General features: G+C 32.3%; 2 protein-coding genes across 2 annotated transcripts; both read right to left on the reverse strand.

Annotated features, from left to right (window-relative positions):
* Window positions 1-9694: 9694 nt before the first annotated feature.
* On the reverse strand, window positions 9695-10459 carry LOC125838942 (RING-H2 finger protein ATL67-like). Its single transcript, XM_049517943.1, has one exon. It carries the CDS (start codon window positions 10377-10379, stop codon window positions 9765-9767), a length of 615 nt encoding a protein of 204 aa, XP_049373900.1. The 5' UTR covers window positions 10380-10459; the 3' UTR covers window positions 9695-9764.
* A 5792-nt stretch (window positions 10460-16251) lies between these two features.
* Window positions 16252-17693, reverse strand: LOC125839004 (desiccation protectant protein Lea14 homolog). Its single transcript, XM_049518001.1, has 2 exons — window positions 17471-17693; window positions 16252-16576 (listed from the first exon to the last, which is right to left on the reverse strand). The coding sequence occupies exons 1-2, from the start codon at window positions 17671-17673 to the stop codon at window positions 16252-16254; spliced, it is 528 nt and encodes a 175-aa protein (XP_049373958.1). The 5' UTR covers window positions 17674-17693.
* Between the last annotated feature and the right edge of the window lie 1826 nt (window positions 17694-19519).

The raw sequence follows: 19519 nt of genomic DNA on the forward strand, positions 1-19519 counted from the left end.
TCAAAGTTTTTATGTTTGTGTCTTACTAAGTTGAATGAATTCTTTGTTTGATCGTATTTAGAAAAGTATTAAGCCATGTTTTATGCTACAATATGTGTGTTGTCTTGATATTTAGGGTTCTAACAAAAAATAATAATAATAAACTTGTTAGGATAAGGAGAAGAAAACAAATTGAATTAAAATAGATAAAAAATAAAAAATAAAACAAAATGTACAGAATGTCAAAAGAAAAATATAAACAAAAAAAAGGGAAACAAAACGTAAAAAAAAAAGATTTAAAACTAAATTTATTTTAAGGAAAAGAATAACATAAACATTTAATAGAAAGTCAAACAAATATTATAAAAAGAAAACATGAAAAACAAGAGAAAAAAAATTACTAAATTATAAAAATTTAAGAAGAGAGAGAAGCAGAACACAAAAAAAAATATTCATACCATACAACACTCCTATTTTGTATTTACAACCAACACGTACAACATTCACCAAAAAATCAATACACAAAAAAAAAAGATCTCACGGAAAAGGAAAAGAAAAATCACCCCCCACTTTATATTTTTCACTCACAAATAAAGGTTGAATTCGAGGTTTGCTTTTTCTTGTTTTGAGTTCGTTGTTCCTTATTAGATAATTTTCACAAGAGATAACACTCAATTTGATTTAATTTTGTATAGTTTTATTTCATGATTATATAAGACTTGATTCCAATGTTATGAAATTGCTCGAACTTTAGGTGTATTTAATTTTGGTATTATAATGTTGAAATACAATTGTTTGAATCTTACATATCACTAAACAATGAAACCTTTAGAATGTTGAAACTATTCACTCTAGTATTTAAGAAAAAATAATTTAAATATAGTACATTTGACAACTATTATAAGAATAACTCATTATGTATTAGAAAATTATTATTTTTAGTTTTTGTTAGTTCATGTAACAATAATAATTAAATTTAATCTCAATTAAGAATGTGGTTCCACATCTTTTTGTGGTGCTTAAGAAACTCAAGGATGCGGTTACGTACCTTGGACAAATTCAAGGATGCGGTGGCGCTCCTTGGCCAAATTATCTTAATAATTAACTTTCATTAATTTAAATCAATAGGTGTAAATAGATATTATTATGTGTGAGGTACTCGATAAAAGAAGACAATTATGTCTCTAAATATCAAGATTGAGAATGCAGTCACGCATCCGATTTGAGATTAATAAAATTCAACAATAAAAATAAATAAGAGCAAATCATGGCCGTAATAATGTATCCAAATAATAATAATAATAATAATAATAATAATAATTTAAGTGTAAGTCAATAAAAGCGACCGTGCTAGAACCACGGGACTCGAGGGATGCCTAATACCTTCCCCTCGGTCAACAGAATTCCTTACCCGAATCTCGAATTCGCAGACCAAATAAAGAGTCATTTCCTTTTGATTAGGGATTAAACAAATAGGTGACTTGGAACACCATAACTCAATTCCAAGTGACGACTTTGAAAAAATAAAATAATCCTTTAATCAATACCGTCACTTAAATTGGAAAAACCCGTCGCCATGCGCAAAAAGGGGTGTGACAACCGCTTTACTTTGTTATATTTTACTCTTTTATCCAGCTGGCCAGCGTGTTCGGTATTAGTTTCTATATGAAAAATGGCAAATGATATATTTTTTTTTTTATGCTTGTGGTTCATATTCCATGTCTGTAGCTTCAAATAAATGATTATGTACATGACTCTGACTCTAACTTTCTTATCATATTTTTAAACTTTGCATAGATAACTTTATTTATTTTGTATTGTAGAAAAGCATGAACTTAGGATCAATTTTTGAATCTACTAGTTTGACGATTTAAATTCCTGACTCAATTCTTCTGGAAATCATGATTAAAATTTTGTTATATGATAGATACACTATATAAAAGAACTATTTTTAACCATCTTTAACTAAATGAATTAATTAGTAGTCTTGTATAAATAATGTTGTCATTTGTCCCTATTACTCTAAATGCAAACTCTCTTTAATACAATCCTAGGATCATGGTTATGAGATTATGTATATTTAAGTAGACCATAAATTGTCGTATTAGGGAGATGAAGTTGATGCTCTTAATTTGTTATATGGCTATAATCCTTGTTGCGCTTCTCCCGTATGACTGTTTTCTTTTTAGTTTGCTTATTGTTATTTGCTAGCAATGTAACACCCCGTATTCAAAATAGACAAAAATGCAGATTTTGAGAAGTTGCAGGTGCAACTTACGGTCACCATCCACGGACCGTAGGTCAGACCACGGCCCGTGCTAGTGGACCGTGGTTCACCACTGCAACCCCTCCCCATCCAGCTCAGAAAATTGGCTAAGTCCTGACTCACGGACAGACCCACGGTCCGTAGATCAGACCACGATCCGTGGTCTGTGTCCGTGGATCAAGACTTCCCTTACCAGCCTCTGACACAAACTACGGTCAACCAGCACGGACCGTCATTCGATCCACGGTCCGTAGGTCTGACCGTAGATGAGGTTAGCAGCTAGTTAGATGAAAAATATTGATGGGTCAACTTCATATGGTCATAACTTTTAGAAAATAACTAATTATGTGTCCCATGACCTATGGTTAGATAGATAATTGAATTATCTTTCCAACGCCACCAAGTTTGCTAAATTCTGACCTCCGCGTAAAAAGTTATGCCCGTTTTGGTGAAGCCCTGTCGGGCAGACTCGACCTACGGACCCAATCGACGGACCGTCGATTGATTGACGGACCGTCAGTCAGGTCCGTCAGTCACTCCGACAGCAGCTAATTCAAGGGTCTTTTGGTCTTTTTCTATTTCGTTTAACCCCTAAGATACGTCGTTTAGACCCTAAATCATGAGATTTTAATCAGTTTAAGCCTAGAAACATAACTAGAACTTACCTTAGTCAAAATCATTAATCAAACTTAGAAAATTAGAAGCAAGAGAGGAGAAAAAGGTCAAGAACCCTAGTTCAAGAACGCAGCGAGGTTTCTTCAGTTCCAGCCCCAAAATCGAAAGATTTCTCCATGGAATTCGTCACCAGGTATGTGGGATTTCACCAGTGGGTTCCTTTCGCCCATTAGGTCCCTAGAATTCAGTCAGATTCTTGATTTCATGATTATGAAGAGACCTAGGGTTTCTAGAATTATAGCAGATCATCATGAATTAGTTATTTAAATGTTCCAAATCAGATTATCATGTTATTGCTTAGTTTATCGCATGAATTTCAGAACCCTAGCTATGTATTTCTTTAGTTCTTGAATTACACATGCTAGGTCAGATATTTCAGTATTCAGTTTTACATGCCTCAGTTTATGAATGCATCATTATCAGATTAATTGTTGCATTCTCAGTTTGCATGTTCAGTTCTAGCTATCCAGTATTTACAGAAATTCAGTCATAACCAGTTAACGACTTAATTCATTGGGAGTAGCATAATATACCGAATTGGACTAGGGTTTCAGCGTACCCATATAGTCCCAGAACTACGAGCCACGTACGTGTAAGTCCCCTCTGTGGGCAACATCAGTTTAGTGATCACGCCAGCATGCCTCTATACCTCTGGCAGGGTATATTGGGTCCTCTCGATGGGGCGTATACATCGGACTCCACATTTAGCTCATGTGATTTTATGTCGGTTATTAGTAGCTCCCACAGTTCAGTCAGACTCTATTGCATTGACCACATTTACAGTTCATTCAGTATTCAGTCAGCATGTTATAAATTGGTCATTGCATTCAGTTAGCTCAGTCTTCAGTATCTATATCATGTTCAGATTATTTCATTGCTTTATTGCTTTGTTCAATTATATGTTCTTTCAACTTTACTCTATCCTGCCTGCTCAGTACCTTTCAAGTACTGATGCATACGTGCGCTACATCTTCTCGTGATGTAGGTTCAGGTTCTCAGTATCCAGATCACGCTTAGATCGGTTCTCGATCTCCATTTCAGCAGCATCAGTGGTGAGTCCTCATTCTTCGAGGACTAGTGACATGTTTATCTTTATTGCTTTTAGTTGGGGCATGTCCCAACATTTCTAGTCAGTTTAGAGGCTTATTTCAGACATAGTTAGATTCAGCTTAGTATCTTGAGTTTGATATTTCTTTTGTATTAAACTCTCAGATTTGATATATTCAGTTATAGTATATGGGTATTCCCCATCTTTTCAGATTTATTTATGAATTAGCTTCCGCATCAGTTTATTTTCTTTAGTATGCTCATGATCATGCCAGCAGGGTTAGCTTGGGATCACTTGTGGTCCTAGGTCCCGTGTCCGCGTCTCGGGGGTAGCTCGGGGCGTGACAAGAAATTTCATTGTTCATTTTGATACTTAGCCATTACATGCTTGCTAATTTTTATTTCTTTTCTTATCTTTGTTTACATGTACATACCGGAGTTGAAGAGTCTCACCGTGAGACTCAACGACACCATTGTCATACGGAGCTTGCATAAATCGAACATGGGATTGACCACTCGTATTTTGATAAAACATTTACTCGTTTTTCCTATTTCCAGAAACCTATCTGTACAAAATTAGTTGTCTAGCCTATTATTTACCTTTATGCTTGCTTAATTATTTGGTTTGCTATGATGCTTTTTTTTTACAATCTAGATATGTTTGATCTCTACTTGAATACTTTATTAGTGAATTGCATATAGTTTAATAACTTGAATTGAAAACAATCAGCTTGTTCTCTAGAGTCATGTTTAATACTAAAAAAAAAAAGATTTCAATTACCTATTATCTTTTAACTACTTGTGAGTGTAAAACTAATCAATGATTCTTGTTTTAACTTTGGTCATGGACTTACACTTTTTCCTAAATAGACCGATATATTTTAATATTAGCTACAGTTGTTTAGCCTCACAAGATCTAACCATTTTGAATAAAAATAATTAACTTCAGATTTTTCTATAAAAACAAAAGAAGCAACCCACTTATATTCTTTTAAGCCTAACTAGCAAATTGTTTGTTTTTACATTTGGATTAGCCCATCACTTTCTTTCAAATTCCACTGACACTATTTTTGTTACTTAAATGATAATACATATTCGTTCACTTAACAGTTTAAACTTGTTTCTTACCTCTTTTACTTAGCCTAATTAAATTTAAGTTTGGCCGGTTAACCATTTTTAATGGATCTTAAAGGATGCCTAACCCCTTCCCTTTAGATTAGTTGAACCCTTACCTAGAATCTTAAGTTTAGTAAACCTTAAAATGAAGTTAACTTTAGGCATGACTTTAATCAATTTTAGGTTCCCTAATTCACCCTAAATAATTAGGTGGCGACTTCTTAAATTAGTTATTAATTTGAAAATCATCAAAATGTTGTACACTATTTTGACCCGGTTAAAATGGGGTATAACAGTGGACCTGTCCCGACATCCATCTCAGTTGTTTTAGAGGCTTCATAGATATTCAGTCAGATGTTAGTTCATTCGTCATCATTTTGTTATTGGCTTATGTTCAGATTTGAGTTGCCACTTTGGCTAAGTTAAATGTTTATTTTCTTAAAACATTATGAATTTAGTTTTGGGACATGTTGAGTTATCTTGTATTTGGATTCTCTTTCGTATGTCTAAGTCTTCCGCTGAGTAAGTAAGTCAGGCCAAGGGTTCGCTTGGGGCCAGTAATGGTTCTTGAGTGTCAGTCCCGCCCAGGGTGTAGGCTCGGGGCATGACAAATATGTCAGCGCCACATCATTGCCACATCAATGCCACGTAGAACAGTATTTAATTTTTACTTTTTTATTTCTTTTTTTTTGTTTCTTTTTATTTATTCATAATTTTAGAAAGCACAAAAAAATTCAAAAAATAAGATCCCTGGTCCTCAACTCAGTCACGATTGCAATTGAACAAATTCGATCACAATTGAAAGATTGACCCAAAATGTCAAAATCCAAACTCCGATCAACTTTTCGGTGACAATCACATTGCTTTTCCCCAGTGATTGACGGATTCCAACTGCAAAATCCACTAGGCTTACACCTAAGAAATGCTCCAAGAATACCAAAAATTTGAACCCCAATGTTGAACACAGTCCGGGTTTTTCAAAATCTTGTAAGTCACCAATGATGGCCAAATCGGCGATGAAAACCCAAAAGTCAGTTTCCAGAAACCCTAATACAAGTCAATTGGCTTCGCCTTCACCCAAAAATAAAATTCGTCAGAGGAAGTTTGTTATCACCAAGAAGAAGAAGTCTAATCGAGATTATGTGAACGCTTCAATGGTTTGTAAGTGTAATAAGGTTGGTGTTGAGAAAAAGAAGTGTCTCTGTGTTGCTTACGAAACTCTTAGGGCATCTCAAGAAGAGTTCTTCAAGAATCGTGGTGGAAATGAACAAGAGGAGGAGAATGAAGTAGAGATGTCGGATCGCGATGGCGAGTCCTTGATTCCACGCGTTCAGATTGTTACTAGGTGTCTTGGTGATCTGACAGTCAGGCACAATCAGGTGGTTGAGGCGGCAGATCCGGAGAGAAAGAAAGAGGGTGAGGCTTCTAAGAGGAAAAATAGAGTCGAGATGGGGGTTTTGAAGAAGGAGAAATTAAAGAGGTGGGGGGTTCGACGAAGAAGAAAGAGGTGGTGCAAGTAGTGGTTGAGGGCGAGAGGGGTGGTGGTGTGTGAGGAGGATGAAGGAAAAAAAATTATTGGCTAAAAAGAAAAAAATGGGGCCCACTTATTTTTTTTCTTTTTAATTTTTGGTATTTACGCGCAGTAATTTCTTTGACTTGCCACGTCAGTTGTTTGAGTGTATTTAAATTCACTTGAAAAGATATAGGGGGGGTAAATAATTATCAGTAAAGTTAAAGTAGTAAAGTAAGTTTCGCTGCCAAGTTCAAGGGTGGTTTTTTTTATGTATTTTCTCTTTATAAATTACCAAATTGAACCAACTAAAATCATAACCATACATTTCAATTTAACTAATACTATTAAACACAAAATGCATCCCTAAAATATTTGAAAGGAAAACAGAAAACTTTCACTGGCGAGACAACGGAGGAGGAAGAGAGGGAGAGTGATGAGAGAAGAGAGAGTCAAACAAATGGGGGAAAATGAATTTCAAATATGTATTTATTAAAAGTTTAATTTCTTAAAAAAGATTTTATTTATTTGACCAAAAAATTTACCTCATGAAGTCAGTTTAATTTAAATATATAATTATTTTAAAAACATTAATGTCCGGGTGTAAATTCTCTCACACACAAAATGTACATAATCGTACAAGTAATATAGACTAGCAAAGTTCACATATCGTTTTCAAATAATTTGATACTTAGCAATATTCTAGTTTGTTTCAATACCGCAAATTAAACAAGTGCGTAAGTAACCAATAGAAGATTTTGGTTGATTAAATCTACGTAAATTTAAAGACTGAAAGTAAGTAAATTGGTTACGATCATATATAGCGAGAAATTTCAGTGTATACGATTTGCTACGCAATCAGTAAAGTATTTGATTTCATTGATTTAGTTCATTCGTCTAGTTATTGATTTATGAGGTTAATGGCATGATCATGGTTTTTCGAGCCTCTGATCATCTATCCAAATTGGTCTCACAATTACATCGTTGAGCAGGGATGTGATGGACCAACATGAACACAATCATATATCTTTCTATTTCATAATCAAGTAAGGCGTTCTAGGTGTATTCCTATCTAAGATGGAAATCAATTCTTTATTTTACTAAGGCATAATACATAAACATGATCCTTAACTTGACGTCAGCTGACAACTATGACCTTTAACTTTGGGTGTGCACAGGTAGACACTTAAACTTGTATAAAAGTGAACAAATCGACACATTCTTCCTACATGTAGGACACATGTGTCTACTTGTTCAATTTTACACAAGTTTAAGTGTCTACTTGTCTACACTCAAAGTTGGATCGAGGACATAATTATCCGTAGAAGTCAAGTTAAAGATCATGTTTATGTATTATGTCTTTTACTAAAGTAAAGATTTTCCTACTTATATTTTTGCATTCTATCTCAACGATTCTTCTATTAGGACTCATAGTCCGTATACTTGTAGGACTCCTAGTTGTAATTTGTGTTGTACTAGGTTACCTATTCCCCTTACCAATATAATATTCCCTTAATTTGTAGTCATTATATATAGATGAATAGAGATGGACAGCGGCATTTTATTACTTCTCTGTACATCTTCTTCTTAGTTCATAAAAAGATTATATATTTATTCTAATGGTATCTAAGCATTAAAATAATAAGCACAAAATTATAACAACAACTAATATGATAAATAAATATTGTCAATTCATTCGTTTCTAAATAATCATGATATGATCGTAATCCCAGAACAAGACTTTTGACTAAAGAGAATTAAGAAGAAAAGAAACCTAATGGTGGAAGCTCGACTCCGCATTATGCTTGCTCAAAAAATGATCATTCAATTCCCTTCAAAAATCTCCAAGAGTTTTCAGCAAACAAGAAGTTGAGAATGCATGAATAAAGTTTAAAAAAAAATAAAAAATTCTAGCTTGCTGAATTTCTCAATTTCTTTTTTACCGTCCATATTATCCAGCAACCCACCAAACTTAACTCAAAAGAGAATTGATAATATATAAATATTGTTGAATAAGACTAGATCAATACTAGTTGTTGACTATTTGATCTTTACACTTAACTCTCAATTTAATGATTAGAATTAGAAAAATTCTACGGCACTAAGGACTATAAAGGTAGCCCACCTTATTGTCTCAATTTCAATAATTAAATAAAAATGTGAACAATATTTTTTTATTGTAATTTGTTTGTCTAATTTTAATTTGCTATGGAATTTATGAAAATAAAAGAAATTTTTGAACATTGTAGCCTTAAACTAAAGATGTATTGGATATATTAAAATGATGTTTAATTTTATGGTCTTTAAACATATATGCAACAACATATTCAGTGTAATCTCACAGTAGAGTGGAGTGTAAGAAGAAGGGTAGTATACGCATAGAATTACCCCTACCTTGGAGGTAGATGTATGTATCCTATAGAACCTTTAACTCAAGGAAAAAGTAGTCCAGAACAACTCAAAAAAAGAAATGACGAAAATGAAGAAGCCATGAAAAAATATTATAGCCAACATGATGAATCATCCTGAACAATGATCACAACAAGATAATACGATAATCAGAATACAATAAACAATAAATAGTAACCAAACACAAGGGGCAAGAAACTACAAGAGTAATACAATGACTAATTGTACGGGAGAATAAGCGAGACAACACTTAACTACCTAATTAACCGTCTACCCTAATTTGTGTTTTTCATAACTTCCTATATAAAGTCATGTCTTCCGTAAGGTGAAGTTGTGCAATGTCTTAGCTAATCACCTCTTCTTAATACTTTTTCAATCTACTTTAACCTCGCCTAGAATCATCCATAGTCAACCTGTCACACCTCCGTACTAGAGCGACCATGCATCTCATCTTTACATGTTTGAACCATCTCAACCTTATTTTGTGCATCTTGTCCTCCATCAAGGATGCTTCTATCTTATCCTAGATGCCTTCATTTTAAATTATCCTAGTTGTGTTTGTTGTTATAAGTGAGAATCGAACTAGCAACTTGTGTATACTGAGGGTTAAAACCATTCAACAGTGAAGTATGTTATAAGACTATTTTTAAGAAAAAAAATCACAACCTGCTACAACTTCCTGCATAAATATTCAACAAAAATTCCAATTTCAAATATAAAAATAAGGGTAAAAAATAACATTTAAAATAAATTCTTCAGTGATCAATGTCTTCTCCGACCATCGGAATATTGTGAAAGTGGGACCACCTCCGACAAGGGCGTCGACATCGGCGTCGGCAATGGAGAGTTCCGGCAGACTGGACACGAAGCATTCAATTTCAGCCACGCATCTATACACATCACATGAAAATAATGCTTACACTCAGGTAACATCCGTAACATCTCCGCTTCCTTGTAATCGCACAAACAAATCGAACAAACGACGTCGTTTCCAGTTCCCAAATTTCCGTTTCTCTTCGAGTAAATCAGTTTAGGGTACGAATTGATTACAGCTTGATCAAGGCCCGCGAATGTATTTTGAGATGAAACGTCGTCGTTTTCGTCTTCCTCCGCAATGAAAATTACGCTCGGAATATAAATTCCGGTGTTCGGGTTTCGGGTTTGGGATTGGGATTGACGGCGGCGATAGGCGGTGGAGCGGCAGCAGAGGTAAGAGGAAAGGAGGAGAGTGGATAGGAGGAAGAGGAAGGCAAGGGCAATTGCAATTGCGTAGCCGAGGCCGATTTTATTGAGGCTCTCGATGAGCGTATTGGTGGTGGTAGTGGTGGTTAGAGGTGGTGGTGGGCCGCCGTAGACGGAGGAGGGAGTGGTGGACATTGGGAGAAGAGTAAGAGAAGATCCATTAGATTAAAGGGAAAAATGAAGGGAAAATGGTTAAGAGAAAGAAAAGTGGGTGGGTGGGTGGCATAGATGCTTTGCATTAAATAGTATGGTTTTAATAGGAAAAAAAGTCATTAAATAGCCAGCTTGGAAGAATAGATGACTTTGTTGATATTTTTGACATGACATTCCTTTTAATTTAAACTTGGGTTTTGGTCTTTAGTCTAAAATGGTCAACTCAATCCAAAGCAAAGAAAGTTGGTTCACATTCCTAAAATGGTCAACTCTCAATCCAAAGCCAAGAAAGTTGGTTCACATTCAAGAGTATATTGGGATGGTTTCTCATTCTTATTTGGAGTAAAAAAGTTAAAAGATCACTTTTAATATCGACAAACAACACAAATCTTATTAGTTTAAAACTTAATCACGTATCTTTTCGTGAGTTTTTGAAATTATCATTAATGTCATATTTTGGTTTTCAGATACATGTCTCTAGCACGTCAAGATATATGTATCTTGGATATATAGAGTTAAAATTATGTGTATTTTGTTCTAGATACATTTTAATCAAGTGAATTTACATGTATTTGATATACACTGACTTCCTCGCTCACCTCTCTCCCTAAGTATATGTATTTCAGAATATATTTAGGATTCTAGATACATGTCTATAGTGTGATTCACATGTATATATCTAGGATACGCTGATTCTTTCACTCGTCTCTCTCCCTATGTATTTGTATTTTAGAGTCTATTTTGGTAGCAAAAATACATGTATTTGACTTGAAATTTGATATGAAATTATTAATAGTGAGACAATATGTAAATATTTTTAAACTATAGAGAGATTAGTAAATAAATATGTTTGTGTAATTAGAAAGTTTTTCCTTTTAATATGGTAGGTGGCCTGATTATGTTATGTTTGTCGGCCTGATTGCGAGGGAGAAGGAAATTACATAAACATGGCTTTAAAAAGTTAGTTACTGGTTATGATTTTCTTCACGAGGGTTTCCCACATAAAATTATGTGATTTTTCTTTTGGTTTGTTACTTTCATCGGTCGTTGTCTCATAACAAATTAACTTCGGAAAAAATTATATGTATATATGTATCTTGAGAAACTAACAAAAAATAAGATACAATTAACAGTGCACCATGAAGAATATAGAAGTGTCATTGTTTTGCTGGTACAAACTAGAAGTACCATCCATGAGACTAGGGTTTGAATCTAGCTAGAGTGCCCAATATTTTCTTTGTTTTTGTTTTAAGTTTATTTGTGCACCCAAAGTCTTCAAATCCTAGGTTCGCCTCTGAATTCGTGAAGGCATCATAGATTTGGCTGCTTGGTCTGGATAGAACTATTACTTGGTAGATAACCAAATTCTTCTAGCTTTATGTGATGTTAATAGATGAACTTTTGGGATTGAAGAAAAAATTATGTAGTGTTGTACTTTTGCATCTTAGAAAGTATGTATGTCTAGCATGGACAATTACACTTATACCAAGCATATGCCACAATTTTTTCTTGTATCATATATGATTATGAATAAAAGAAGGAAAAAGATTACGTAGCTACTTGTAATGTTGGGGATGTGTCTAGCATCTACAATTACTCATCTAGTAAACAAATGAAAGTTCCATTCATATCATGTTGATCAGAAGAAATATGAGTAAAATATATTAAGGACCAAGATAAAGCATTACTCATACATTAAGGACAATTTTGATCATTTTCTTGAATTCAGAGCACAATAGTTTTTTGATTCAAAATAATTATGATTTTGTTGGAAATCTGCTATATATATCCAATATGTTTGAACACTCGACACCTAAAACACAATAACTAACAAGTTTAATTAATAGTACTCATACTAAATTATAGGTTGACAAATGCTTACTTAGAACAATCAAGATTAGATTCAATTGGTATAATGCTAGGGTAATTACAAAGTTGAGGAAGTTGTTTAGCTTTTGAATAATCCATTGCAAATGTTTGAACAGCAACTTTGATACAATTGCAAATATCTTTGTGGTTTGGTTGTGAAGCAGCAGCTGTTTTAGCCAAACTTTGTAATCCAACACAACAATCTTGACTAGGTGATGTTGCTCTACCTAGCAAAAAACTAAAACAATTAATTATTTTTGGTGCAACATCAGTACCACATTGAATTGTTGCATTTGTTATTTGGCCTACAATTAGAGCTAGGGCAAACAATGTCAAAATAATTTTTGTCATTGGTGATCTTTATTTTCAAATGTTTAATGATTTTCTATGAGAAGAGAAGAAGAGTTTTTGAGAGAGAGAGAGAGAGATGTATGAATGACTATGATAGAAAGTCTATTTATAACAAATATATGAATTTTTATTCTATTTTTGTACATATTTAGTTTAGTGACTAATTTTTAGATATCTAGATTAAACTAATTTAGCAAATATTGTAATGTTAGTAAGATATATTCTCATAAGTGCTTTTTTTAATTTTGGTATGCAATCATAAATATTTGTACTAATTAATGTATCATTAATTTTGTTCTTTAAATTCTATATTCAAAAAATCAGTAATCATAATTTTTCCTTGAAAGGCACTCATATAATTATGATTATAAATTATAATTAAATTATAGATCCTATTTATAACTAATAATTATAGAGCATCAAATCAAATATGTGTTTTACAGAACAATTTAATACGCTGAATTGGATAAGAAAAATTTCCTTTAACCTATTAGAAAATTAGTTTTTAAAAAACGTTCTAAACTTATTAGGAATGATTTTAAGATATCCTCATTTCATTTATTGGATTAATTATTTTCCTCTATTCATTATTGGATAAGAAATATCCTTAACATATTAGAAATGAATTTAAAAATGTCCTCATTCTATCTATTGGATCACGTTTGTCCTTAAAATCATTTTCAACCCTAAAATTGTCTCTACAAGCTTAAAATTGTTTTTTTCATTAATAACACAATTATATGAGAAAAGGGAATTTTACACAAATCACATAGTGTTAAGAGTTAATTACATTTTATCCCTATTTTTTCTTACATTACAAAAATTCCTTAAATTTGGTGGAATTCGGATACATCCCAAAACGTCCCGATACATCATGTCACGATTTTAGATATATCGCTCAACGTTTCGATCATCGCATCTCGGTTTCGAATATATCACTTAACATCCTGATAGGTCGCGATATATCGCGTAAAGTGATGTATCTGAGAATAGGAGAGAGTAGGGATTTTTGTAATTTTTTCAAATGGTAGGAAATTTTAGAGAATATGATAGAATAAGTTATGTATTTAGGTAATTTTTTGGGAAGATTGTGCATTATAGCAAACTACTAATTCAAAATAAATGATATAACCACAGTTTCATTTAATTCCAATTCGGAACAAACTCTCTTGCCATTCGTCTCTCCCTAAATCTTGCTCGCCACTCTCCCTGAATCTCTCTCGCCACTCTCCCTCGCTCTCTCGCTTTATACAAACACAAATGTATAAATTGTGTTTTTGTTTGTATAAAGCGAGAGAGACTGTATATACAAATACAAATACATATCTATTCTTCCTATACACTTATAATTATACAAATACAAATCGTCTCCTGCATAGTTCTCTTTCTCTCTCTCTCTCTCTCTCTCTTTATACAAACACAAATTATACAAAATACAATGTATAACTTTTTGATTGTATAAAGCGCGAGAAAGATTTGATATACAAATGTTTTAACTCGATTCAATTGTATACAAATTCAAATTATATGCAGTTATACAAATACAATCATTGATACATATACATAGTATTTACATATATACAATCATATAACCGATACACATATACAATTCACCTTTCTCCACTCTCTGTCCTCTCTCGCTCACATCTTTCATCTCTTTCCTAATCTCGCTCGCCACTCTAGCCTAACACAAAGAACATATACATATACAAATGTAATTTTCATAGACACAGACGCCCAATTTATACAAATCGCCGCGATTTATACAAATCAGATGCATGCGATTTTGTACAATCAGATGGTCCATAGTTATGTTTGCTATGAAGAGCAAAAAAACAAAACTATAGCTATAGAGCGCTAATATGATTTTTATGTTTGTTATTCGTAAAATTTACTCATTGTTCGCCTTTATTTATTGATGAGCAACTTTCACATATAACAAACACAAAATTCATATTTGTATGCTATAGCAAACTTTGCATAATTGCGCTCTATAGCAAATATAAATATGTATATTTCGCTATACATATACAAAACAAAGCAGTTGTATAATCTGCTTTGGTATACATATACAAAAAGATCAATTGTATAAAGTGAAAGAGGCGAGTGAGCGAGCGAGATCTGGGAGAGTGGCAAGTGAGATCTGGGAGAGTGGCGAGTGAGATCTGGGAGAGGGGAGAGGGGAGAGAGGAGAGAGGAGAACGAAAATATATGTATATATACAATTTTCACGCATTTTATACATTTGCGTTTTTGTATAAAGTGAGAGAGGGAAGTGAGAGAGCGAGATCTGGGAGAGTGGTGAGTGAGATCTAGGAGAGGGGAACGAAAATATATGTATATATACAATTTTCTCTCGCTTTATACAAACACAAACACATTTTATACAATTTGCGGTTTTTGTATAAAGTGAGAGAGGCGAGTGAGAGAGCGAGATCTGGGAGAGGGGAGAGAGGAAACGAAAATATATGTATTTATACAATTTTCTCTCGTTTTATACAAACACAAACGCACTTTATACACTTGCGTTTGTATAAAAAAACGAGAGAGGGGAGGGAGAGAACGAGAGTGGCGAGCGAGATTCACCAGGAGAGAGGTTAAATAACAATAGTTTGCTATGGGGTACAATTAAATCAAACTATATTTATTGCATTTAATTTGAATTAATAGTTTGCTATTATATACAATTTTCCCTTTATTGATCCACATAAAATTATGATTCAACCCAAAAGGACCCGACTCATTCATGGCCCAACCCAACATAAACCGTGTTTTATATTAACACAACTAGCGATAAAATTATTTTTTCACCTCCCATAATCTCTCAATTTTATGAACCATTATCTAAAGGAGAAAGTGTCAAACCAATTGAGAGTGTTAAGTATTTCGTTTTTGTAATGGCGAAATGTTGTTTAAATTTAGTCTTGTTAGTTAACTAATATCTCAGTTGATTTTGTTTAGTCGTTTCTAAATGAGTTTTATTACATTTACAAGTTATGGAAAAATTGAAGTTTACGAGAAGCAATTTATTTAGGGCAAACATATTGACCATCATTTTGCTAGGAATGTCAGGAAAATATTACAGTATAATCTAGGGACATTAGCTATTTAGGTTTTTGCCTTTCTTGTGGATCATCCTATGGATATCAAATGATGGAAATAATAAAGTAGAAATTTGAAACTTGGAAATACATTCTCCCTCGAAACAACATGTTTGAGAGATTTCAAAAACCTAGCTAATCTATGAGTTAAAGTCTTGAAGTTGAAGGCAAGGTAAACACAAAAAAAATATTATATGATCCTTCAAATAGTATTATTTGATGTTCTCATGATAAAGAAGAAACATCAATCACTCTCTACTTGTACTATACTAACATTCTTGCGAAAAAGAAAGAAGGAGGAAAAATATCAAATATACAATTCTAATTAATTGTCTCTCAAGACTCATTACTACTAAAAAAAAGCAAGAATTAGCGATGAAGTTTTTTATAGCTACATAAAAAAATTCGTCACTAATTTAATTAATTTAGTGACGAATTATCAAAAACTTATGTTAGTTAAGTAATTTAGTAGGCGAATTTTATAGCTATTTTTTTCTTAAAATAATGTTCAATGTCACAATACAATAAGTATGTTACTTCTCTTTCTCTTCTTTCTTCTCTTTCTCTTCTTTCTTTTCTTTCTCTTCTTTCTCTTCTTCTCCGTCACCCCGCCATAAATCAGACAATGTAGGAAGCTTGTATTCGCCACTATAAGTGAGGGGAATGGTGAAGTTACCAAATACAGGAAGGTCAATAATGAAACCCAACTCAAGTGTATAATCTATGTCCCAATCTGCTGCAATATCCCTCACTAAGCTCAATATCGCGCTGTGTGGAACCTTCGCTGGCACGTCTACTAGGGTTGTGCTTTTCGCCTTCAATGAGCCCGGGTCTGGAATTGTACCTGTAGCTACTATGCTGGAATACAATTCAAAGTAAAGCAATCAATATGAGCGAAAGAAAAATAATTTTTGAGTGATAAACTATGAAGTTTCGGTGAATTTTATGTATAAATAAAAATAAAAATAGAAAAGTGAATTTTGTGCGACAAATTATCAAAGTTGGATGACCGTGTGAATCTAAACTAATAAACCTATCTTTTGCATTTTGTTTTTTCTATCATGTAACTAGTTATTCAAAATATATAGTCGAGTTAAAGATCTTCAGAAACATGTTCTCTATCCTTACAAAGGTTGGGATATGCTCTGTATACATCCTACTTTTACGCTAGATATATCAGTATTGTTGTTATTATAATTTTATACTGTTGTCATGTTATTAGAAGGCATCTACAAGGTCTTAGTAATTTCTTCGAAGCGATCAATTTGTAATAGAAAAAGCCTAAAATAGTTCCTTAAGTTTGGGCATAGACTCACTAAGGGCTGGCCCTATTCATCTCGTGATGATAAGTAAAGGGTGTTAGCCAAAAACCTAAAAATCGATCAAGAACACATATGTTTTTATCGTTTAGTTTGATTTTTATTTTGAATTTTAAAAATCAATAAAATTTGGTTTAGCTTTGGTAAAAAAAAATAAAAATCAAACCAATCCGACTATATAACTACCTAATCTCAAATCATATAATTGCACATATATAACTCAAAAAAATCAACAAAATTAAACCTATGAAAAAATAGACTTAATTAATTTGTTTTAATTCCAACATTTGAAAAATCAATTTAATTGGTTTTAGTTTCCATACCAACCCAAATTGTATCACAAACATCCCTAACTATTAGTAGGGCATTCGTACGTAATGAACCTACCATTTAGCGTGCGTATTATATCATATAGTAATTTTAGTTTTTGTACCTGCCCCCACATTTGACAACATAAGCAATCTCCATGATAGGAATTGGAACATGGTAAGGATTCGTAACAGAAACTTTAGCATGATATGAAATGCTATCAAAGCTAATATTCTTCACATCCACATCCATAACCGTTGCTTCTGGCTTCTCCATCTCCGCCACCTTCTCTGATACGTAATTCTTCGCCTTGTCTACGTAATCCATCCTTCTCTTTCTTAGTATCTTCTCTCGAACAAATTATTTGGATTTGAGTTCCGATTTACTTTTGAAGGAAACAATGAGATTGTCGATATAAAAGATAAGATAGACTTGAATTTTTGTCAATGGATATTCTAGTTATATGATGTTGAAAAAAATTAGATTGGATTTCTTGTTATGACAAGACGGATTAACTAAATCCACGGCTGGCTATCCATTTATTCTTTAATTACTCATGTGTTATATTGATTTATATTATTACTTTAGAATTTAGGATAATATATATATATATATATATATATATATATATATATATATATATATATATTTATTTATTTTTTTACAAAAAATTGAGATATATTATATCCATAAGTAAAAGGAGCAAAAACATATTTTTTAATTAATTTACGATTAAATATGCTTTGTGAAATATTATAAGAATCGAAATTAAAATGACCAATATTTAAATAATAAAAAAAAGTGATATATCCCTTGGCTTAATCAATCAATCAAATAATCCAATGAGTTTAACGTGTTGTATACTCCCTCCGTTTAAAAAAGAATGAACTAGTTTGATTTGACATGCAGTTTAAGAAAATAAAGAAGACTTTTGAATCTTGTGGTCCTAAATTAAAGTTATGTCAAATGTACAAAATTATCATTTAATCTTGTGGCCTTAAAAATATCACGTGGAAAGTTGAAATTAAAATATTATCAAAAAAAGAAAAAGGTCATTCTTTTTGAAACAAACTAAAAATGAAAGGATATCATTCTTTTTTAAACAGAGGAAGTACAATAGAATAAGAAATAGTTATGATGTTGGTTTATGGGACGGAGGGAGTATTGTGGATCATCTATTTTTAGTAAGATGACAAGTATTAAGAAATAAAGAGTGTTAAAAGTAGAAATGTGTCCTTTTTTTGGACGGACTAAAAAAATATATTATATAAATTGGGATACAAAAAATAATTTTGACTAATTTCATATCCTTTAAAAAAGGGAAAATTACATAAATGGACCATAAAATCAAAAATAATTACAAATTCATACTCAAACCCAAAAAAATTCCTGAAATACCCATTCTCTCATAAATAATTACAGCTCATACCCCAATTCATTAAGACTGATAACTTTCACTTAACTGATAATAAATCAGTATCATATATAGTATTGGTATCATTAAGACTAATCATTTTCACTTAACTAATACTAAATCAGTATCATATACTGTATTGATATCATTAAGGCTGATTAGTCAATGATACTATAAGAGTATATAGTATCATTGACTAATGAATAATTTCTGAACAAGAAACTTTAATGATATATATATATATATATATATATACTGATTTAGTATCAATTAAGTGAAATTAGCAACCTTAATGATACAAATACAGTATATAATACTAATTTAGTATCGGTTAAGCGAAATTATCAGCTTTAATGATACCAATACAGTATATGATATTGATTTAGTATCAGTTAAGCAAAATTAGTTAGGAGGTATATAGTGTAATTATTTAGTGGGGTATGAATATAAAGGAATATATATTTGTAATTATTTTACTTTTATGGGATATTTACTTAGTTTCTCCTTTTAAAAAATATTTATCACTTTATCGCAACTTGTGAATTACAACAGTAATCTACTGCCCATTTGTAGAACATGAATATGTTTGTTCTCCCATGGTTAGACAATTTTACAAGTTTGGAACAGTAGTTGTGCTCAAGATATTCTCTCTTGGAATCATTCTTTAAGAATAGATATGTCACTCATTTGGTTTCACCTTATATTAAGGCAGATTCAATGTAGTTCTAATTAATTCAACTATATTTGATACTTTTTATG

Source organism: Solanum verrucosum, unplaced genomic scaffold, assembly GCF_900185275.1.
Source record: "Solanum verrucosum unplaced genomic scaffold, falcon-dt-bn FXZP01000163.1, whole genome shotgun sequence".
NCBI classification, from domain to species: domain Eukaryota; kingdom Viridiplantae; phylum Streptophyta; class Magnoliopsida; order Solanales; family Solanaceae; genus Solanum; species Solanum verrucosum.